The sequence below is a fragment of the Polistes canadensis genome, unplaced genomic scaffold (assembly GCF_001313835.1).
Source record: "Polistes canadensis isolate GaletaPanama2010 unplaced genomic scaffold, ASM131383v1 scaffold_23, whole genome shotgun sequence".
NCBI lineage: Eukaryota > Metazoa > Arthropoda > Insecta > Hymenoptera > Vespidae > Polistes > Polistes canadensis.
Genome location: NW_014569570.1, coordinates 939,143 through 947,383, shown reverse-complemented (window position 1 = coordinate 947,383; position 8,241 = coordinate 939,143). Strand labels below are relative to the sequence as shown.

General features: G+C 27.7%; 1 protein-coding gene across 1 annotated transcript in view; it reads right to left on the bottom strand.

Annotated features, from left to right (window-relative positions):
- The window catches only part of LOC106783596 (serine-rich adhesin for platelets-like), a 76,615-nt gene that overhangs the window by 45,764 nt on the left and 22,610 nt on the right, over nucleotides 1-8,241 (bottom strand). The window contains exons 4-8 of the mRNA XM_014742265.1: nucleotides 7,516-7,576; nucleotides 6,495-6,576; nucleotides 4,769-4,854; nucleotides 4,009-4,171; nucleotides 2,610-2,794 (exon numbers count right to left, since the gene is read on the bottom strand). Coding sequence (XP_014597751.1) covers nucleotides 2,610-2,794; nucleotides 4,009-4,171; nucleotides 4,769-4,854; nucleotides 6,495-6,576; nucleotides 7,516-7,576 — 577 coding nt within the window. The remainder of the gene's footprint in view (nucleotides 1-2,609; nucleotides 2,795-4,008; nucleotides 4,172-4,768; nucleotides 4,855-6,494; nucleotides 6,577-7,515; nucleotides 7,577-8,241) is intronic.

The window sequence follows — 8,241 nt, the reverse complement described above, 5'->3', positions numbered from 1 at the left end:
TTTAAATTATAAGCATATAAAATTTTTGATACGTACAATTTTTAATAAATCATTCACAAATTATCTAATAATTAATAATTATTTTCAATATACAAGTATTTCTCATTGTATATCCAATTTTACATATATATAAAAATGAGAAGAAATAAAATTGGGATAGGAATTTTGAATATTTCTAAGCTCGAATAGATTTCGGCACGAGGTACCTGAGTTGCTTCAACTAACAAAACGAATTTCATCAACGATAGGGACGATCTTTTCCGGTCGTCAGGTGGATAAACGTCCCTGTGGTTGGTGAAGCGACAGGAAACGCAGGTGCAACATTGGTCGTCACTGAATTTACTTTACCTGAGAATGATAGAATGAGAAAGAAAGAAAGAAAGAGAGAAAGAGAGAAAGAAAGCCAGGTCAAAGATGTACAAACACGCCCTTCCTTCGTTCCATTTCTTCTTTATGCAGTCCGTACACGTCATAGACCATAAAATTCGAGGAACTTAAGATTAAGGGAGCGTAGCACCATGTCAGGTAGACGGAAATACAAACAAACATCCTATATACATATATATATATTCCCATACACACACACACACATACACATAATGTCAGGTAGACACAAATACAGACAAATATTAAACACCAACTAATACACACATGAGACAGATACCATATAGAAAATATTCAAGGTTAGTATAGTGTCATTAGCTAGATCTTTCATCGAAGGATTTTCCCTACGTGAACTCTGATGACGTTACCTCCATTCATAAGAATCACTATACAAAGGGGGAAGTGCTGCTGGGAGGTTGGAATTTTTTTTGTCGACCGATTCCTAAAGCCCGTTTTACTCTTCGTCGAAGGCGAAAGTCATCCGCAATACTACGCATATATATATATACGTCATACCAAAAACATTTCTTTTCTTTTTTTTTTTTCTTTTTCCTCCTTTTTTTTATTTCTTTCTTCTTTTTACCTTTCCTTATCCGATAAATCGAGAACACGTTTGTTTCGTTTCGTTTTCATTGATCATACAATGTATCTTTCTATGATTCCTAGTGTTATCTAACCGAATCGAAGATAAAATCGATGAGTTAAGAATTTTGGAGGAAAAAATTTATCCGAGAAGAACGAATTTATCGAAATAACTGAAAGATTGAGAGGATAAAAGGAAAAAAAATATACAAGTAGAAGAAGGATTTTTCTTTAGAAATATCTATGGCTATACCTGAAAGTTGCATTCTACTTTAAAAATACCTTTGGGGAAAGCAACTATGCGTAATATGAACCGATAATAAAGATTCTTAACGATTTCTATTAAATTTCATTTCATTCGATTTCGAGAACGCGCGTATAATATAAGATCTTGCTTGTTTGAAAGAAAATGGAGGAAGTGATGATAAAGAAAATTGTTGTTTGTTGGAAAAGAAAGAAAATAAGAGAGGCGTGTTTTCCTAAGAAGCTATAACATACCTAACGGGAACGCCAACGTGTATAGTATACCGCTTAATGTAATTCTAATTGACTTGGCCAAGTTCATTTAACTTGACCATACTGTTATAGATGCGACGTGGATATATCCGATAAGGTAATAGATTTTACGGAAGCCTAAACCTTCATTTAATATCATATTTTAATTTGTTTCACTGTAAATATATTCGATGTATCTCAATAAGGATCACTACATCAACGAAATACAACATTTTATTTCGCCAATATTTGAAATAACAAATTTTTGTTTAACAATACTTCAATCGAAAATTCATATTTTGAATTAAAATAGAACATATTGGCTTTTCTATTAAATCAATTTCGATTATTTCTTTCGTTTTGTATTTCTTTTTGTTTTCTCAGTAAAGTAAAAACCTACGAGACACCCTGTATAAGAAATTCTGAACCATACTGAAGAAATATATTCTTGGAAAAATTTCTTTCAACAATTTTTAATATCTATTTTGAATACACATTATTTGATCTCGTTTATATAGATATTGAAAATATTCGCATATCTTAAGTTAAATTAAAATTGGATTATAAATTACAAAATTTGATTATAATCGTTTGATTTATACGAGAGAATGGGCAATTTTATTCCATAAAAAGTGCACTACTTTATCCTATTCATCGGTAACACGGTAAAAGAAACGAAATGATTTAGCAGTGCCATCTAACGGATCAATATGACAAAAAAAGTTATTTTTATGACCACGATGGTAAAGAAGGAATAGATATAAAGTAAGAGTTGAAATTAAAAGCGAAGATTTCAATGCGTGGCGCGCATCATACTTTACGATACTCGATTTTTTTTTAAAATAATTGTATTACCATTGATAACAAATGTTAAAAATTTATCAATGAAAATCATACTTCGAAACTTTGTACATATCGATAAATACATATACATATAAATATATGTTTCAATCGAATAATTTAAATCAATTGCAATTCAAAATAACATTTTAGTATTATATTAAATTTATGCATTGGTGGTCGGCCATCATATAAAAAAACCAATCATAGGAAAAAGACTAAACTTATGTAGAGATGATACAAATGAATTAATAATAAATATATCAAAATTAAATTGACATAAACATAAATAATGATTACAAACTGACCTGAAAATTGCTTCGCGTTCGTCCGGTGTATTGAGAAAATTGCCGTCGTTAATCGCTGAAGATGTCGATCCTCGTGGCGACCTCGGGCCGCCCTCAGGTTCTCCAATCAGGACCTCTGTCCGGCCATTTTGGAAGGGACTGCTAGCACGGCGTTCCACTACTTTGTTGCTGCTCTGCACCGGTTGCTGCCAAGTGATAAATTCGATCAGTATCGTATACCTCCTCGTGAGTATTACGATCATATTGATCATACCAATTTCACATAATTCATATTTATATATATATATTATGGTGAACCAAAAGTTTGTGCGTTTGTTTGTATTTTTTTTTTTCATTAATATTTTTAAAGTAAATCTTACAAAAACACAATTCATTATGTAATTTATAATACAATCAACTCATGAAATTTTGGTTCACCTTAATATATTTATTAAATACTAATTTGATTAAAATCTTTCTATTTAAGATTCAAATATTTGTAATATAAAGTAATTAATTAATTTTTGTTCATTCATATATATTAGTATTTATATATGATCTTTTATTTTTTTTGACTAATATTTTTTATTCAAGTAAATTAATTTAATTGTGTACTCATTTTTCAATATAAATCTTAAATACAATTTTAAATTATCTTTTACACAAGTTATAACACGTTTTTCAAGTATAGATATGGTTTTGTTTTTTTTATTTATTTATGATACAAGTATACGCAACGTTATCTCAAGGTAACAGAAAAACCAAAAAAAAAACTATTTCAACGGATACTATAATTTTATATATAATAATATATATTAACACTACACTTAAAGGAAATACATTTTTTTTCTTGTATCATTATATCGATTCTTACTCAATCGCAAGGTTAGCTTTTTTTTTGTATATATATTTTTTTTCCTTTTCATTAATAGCAATTTAACTCTCGTCAATGTCACTGGACGTTGCTGCACGTAAGTTTCACCATCGGGATTTCCGGTAAATGGAAATAGACAAAAATAAGTGTGAAGTCATTACTTTTAAATGTGTAAAAGTATTTTGGTTATAATAACTTATAACCACATACGTATGTATATTTACCATACACGTATCTATGTATATGAATCATAATGAGTCTTTTTTGTTTTTTCTTTTGTTTCTACTTAATAATAAAAATACGATATAGTTATTAGCCGATATCTTTATAAAAGAAAAATCACGATAAATCAAGGACAAGTTGTCTATCGGAAAAAGAACTAATCAATATTCTTACTACACGTGTATATATGTATAAATTACAAAACGTAATTATACATTCGTGATTTATAGCTTAAACACTCACACACACATTCGCTTTCTATTCTTCTTCTTTTATTTTTCTATTTAACCAATTTTATTTAAATAATTTAATTATTCGACTGACCAATAGATTAGTTTCATCCGATGAATTTTGTTGTTTCTCCGAGACGTCCTTTCGTTCCTGTTGAATTTTCCCTTCTCTCGTGTCCTGATTTTCCTTGCTCACTCCTTTAGGTATCGTACCGTTACTGAGTTTCGACAAGAAAGCGTTTGTATTACGTACATCCCTATAATAACAAAAAAAAAAAAATACATAAACAAAAATAGAAAAGAAAAAAGAAATACAAACAACGATAGATTTTTAAATATTCGTAAACGAAGTGAAATGTAAAACTTACAAAAAAAAAAAAAAAAATAAAAATAAAAAAAAGGTTGAGAAAATATATTTTTCAGTCGACTATACGTATACGTAACAACGTATGAATACAGAGTGGATTTTGAAAGAAAATTATACTATATATCATCTCATCATATTGCAAAGTGTGAAAAGGACAAAATTAAAGGACTACATTTTAAACATACTATTTGTATGAAATATACAAAAATAACGTATCACTAATGCAATTATTAGTGTTTCACATGAATGAAAGAAAAAAGGGGGTTGGAGAAGGGTAAGAAAATAAAATGAAGTAAAAATTAAACGTCACGATCAAATGTTTCCATTTCAAATGATCATTCAAAAGAAATCTCGAGTAATGTAATACACTCTCTTTTCCAGATTAAAGGATAAAATATATATATATATATATATAAAAAAAAAAGAAAATACTTTCTTCCTTTTTCTTGAAGAATTTATAAGACGGTCAATCTGAAGAAGTACTCACTCATCCGCAAGGGTCACGGTGACCTGATTATTCGTTACATCTTTTCTCGTTCTTTCCTCGCTCGTGGATGCACCGGTCTCGTTTATCTGTAGAATTAAAATAGTCCGTTATGAATAATACATCATTCTCGTGAGAAACGATGAAAAGAGAAAGAAAGAAAGAAATAAAGAGAGAGAGAGAGAGAGAGAGAGAGAAATAGATGACGTAAAATATAACGAAAGTATTATACCACCAATGTTATCCGAAATGATAATGATTTTTTCACGTATCGATCATTCGGAAAATAATAAAAAAAGAAAAAAAGAAAAACATTTAATCAAGGATTATTATTAACGTATATTAGCATATTTGCATACACATATAACCTACGTTTATAAATATTAAAATTGCCTTGAGAAATTTTTTCTCGATTTATATATATAAATATTTATAGAAAGGTATACATTTTTCGGTCAACCTATTACAATATAATGCACTTTTGTAAATATATACATACATGTTATACATAGTTACTCTTATGTATGTATGTATATGCATATTTATCAAAAGAAAAATGCTATGAAATAGTTGGAAACAAAGAGAGATGGGAAGAAAAAGAAAGAAAAATATAAACAACAACAAGAAAATAAAAAGAGAAAGATTAAAAATCCTAAAGTCTAATAGTCCGATGGTAGCTTATTCGTTTTGCCTCGAGCAAAGCGCAACCAACGGCTTTGTAATCGTAATTACAACTCGACGCAAGCAGCACGTTCGCACGTTCACCTTCGCATTCCACATTTCATAGGCGATCCTACTTACAAAATGGTCGGGTGTCGATAAATATATTTTTCTTCTTTTTTTTTTTTTATTTAATGACGGTAAAAGATATCGTATTGTAATATCGTTTCGAATAATTAAGTAAACGTTCTCTTAAATTTTACGCGAAACAAATAAAATGTTTTAAGAAATGTATATAAAACAAATTTGATTACAGTGTCGTAAACTATCCGTTTGATAAAATAATTATCTAAAATATGTGAATTCACATCGAGAAGAATTAATAGTTAAAATATTAACGAGATAACATATATGTCACTGTATTAAGTCTACAAGACAAAATTCATGTTCCAAAGAATGGGCAAGGGTGTACATAGTCAATCTATATATATTATATATATATGTACCTGTATGTATTACACATTTGTATGACGTATGCAAGCGTACCTGTTTTTCCGATACGTCAGAACGATCGATCGTATATATGCTTTCTACGTTATACGCATAATAATATACATTGGAAAGTTTTTTTTTCTCTCTCTCTCTCTCTCTCCCCCATAAACTTTGACGTTTTTCAATTTTTGACTTATTTATATACGCACGTAAGAAGTTATACTTCTTTATCGTACCAAAACGAATATAACCTCAAAAATAAATTCAATTTTCCCGCGCATTTTAAAACTATCGACAACTTCGTGGTGTTGATTTTTCGATCGCATCTAACCTCACTTTCCAAAAGAAGTATAACTTCAATAATATATATATTCATCGAATTAATACGAATTAATATTTATTAACATATATTATTATTATTATCTTCTCTATCTCTATCTCTCTCTTTTAGCATATAGTTTTTATAATATACGAGTATCATGTATAAAAATGTTTCGTATGATGGGCTTGTTATGGGTGTCAAAAAGTGAAGATAGTTAGAATCTCGTGAAAGTATCGTTGAAAGGGATCCACCTACCTGATGATCTAGTATGGCTTCGATATCCCGTAACTGGATGCTTCTCAGTGCAGCAAGCTCTTTCAACCTTTCTCTTACGCCTCTGTAAAAAAAAAAAAAAAATATATACGTTAGTATTAGAATGCATTTGTGTTATACGATTGTGTGTATAGGATTAATACAATATAAACGCGATGTTATTATACAAGGATAAATAATTTACATTTACGTAGGATATTTTTTACTTCGTATTATTTATCGGAACGCAATTTTTTGTTTTTTTCCTTTAATTGATTTACTTTTTTTTATCTTCTCCCGCGCGTTTGTAATTTTTTTGTTTTGTTATTTCACTTTCTTTTTTTAATTTGTTCCTTTTTGTTCGTTTTTTTTTTAATATATTCTTGTAAATAAATAATTATAATAATAAGAAGAAAAAAACTATTTGTTAGCTAATAACCTAATAATTAAATAGGTTATTGATAAATTTACAATAACTTATATATCGATTTATTATAATATATAATTTATAGATAATAGTAAATAGAAAGTCCTTGGGATATCTTTATATTATGGTATTTAAATGAAATCATTTTAATCCTTGAAATGCATACGGTTAGGAAATATTATTGTAATAACATTGAAATATTGATAAATGTGCAATATTAGACAAGTAATTTTTTGTTTTTTTTTTCATTAAAATGTTACAAACAAAATTTTCATTATATCCATTTGACGTTATTTCTCTTTAATATATATTTACTAATTAATTAACTTTATATAATAATAACGATAAAACTTTTACTTTCTTTCCTTTTTTTTGTTTTTTTCTGATAGAAATTTCTTAACGGATCATTCATTTATTTTTACATTGTTATTAAAAATATTCGATTTAAAAAAAAAATATATAATAAATCATTCTCTCTTGTACAAGCGTTTTAATCGTATACTCGTATTTTAAAAATATTTGTTGTGTGTTACGCGTTTATTTTATTTTATTTTAATATTGAATATATAATATTTTTTATATATAAAATATTGTTACCTTTCGACAGCAATAACCCAACCATCTCGTATCCGTACAGCATTTGGTCCATCCAGCTCTTCTAGCAAGAATTCAACAAGTTAATTACATATAAAACATTTTTTTATTATGAATAAACAATTTATAACAAAAAAGAAGAACTTCCCCTAATAAATCGATAAATAATAATTTTTAACAAAAGAATATTCCTTTCAGTGAAATCCTTTAAAAATATATCTTAACGAATAAATATAATAAATTCGATTAATTAATTATTCGAATTACTTGAACGTTTTCTCCCCACCCACCTCCCCAATAAAAGGACAAAACAAACGAAAAATAGTTGGCATAGGCAAGTAACCGACGAGTTACTATTAATAGTTTAAACGATCGTCTAAACGAGAGAAGAACACCGATTAGATCTATATTGGTATATCGAATTAAATAATAAATAAAAAACAATTGTAATAAAATATTATATTCAGGATGAGATAATAAATGTTTGTTGTTGTTGTTTTTTTTTTTATTTTATACACAAAACCTATTAATAATTTATATATTCCTATTTTTATTTATTATCGTAATCGTTATTTAAGATAATTTATATTTTGTACAATTAAATACGAATAATAATCAATTGGCTTGTCGTATTAAAAAACGAATAAAACACACACACACACAATTCTTAAATAATAATAAAATAATATTTTAAATATTGTAAGTATATATATAGTTAAATCAAATGAT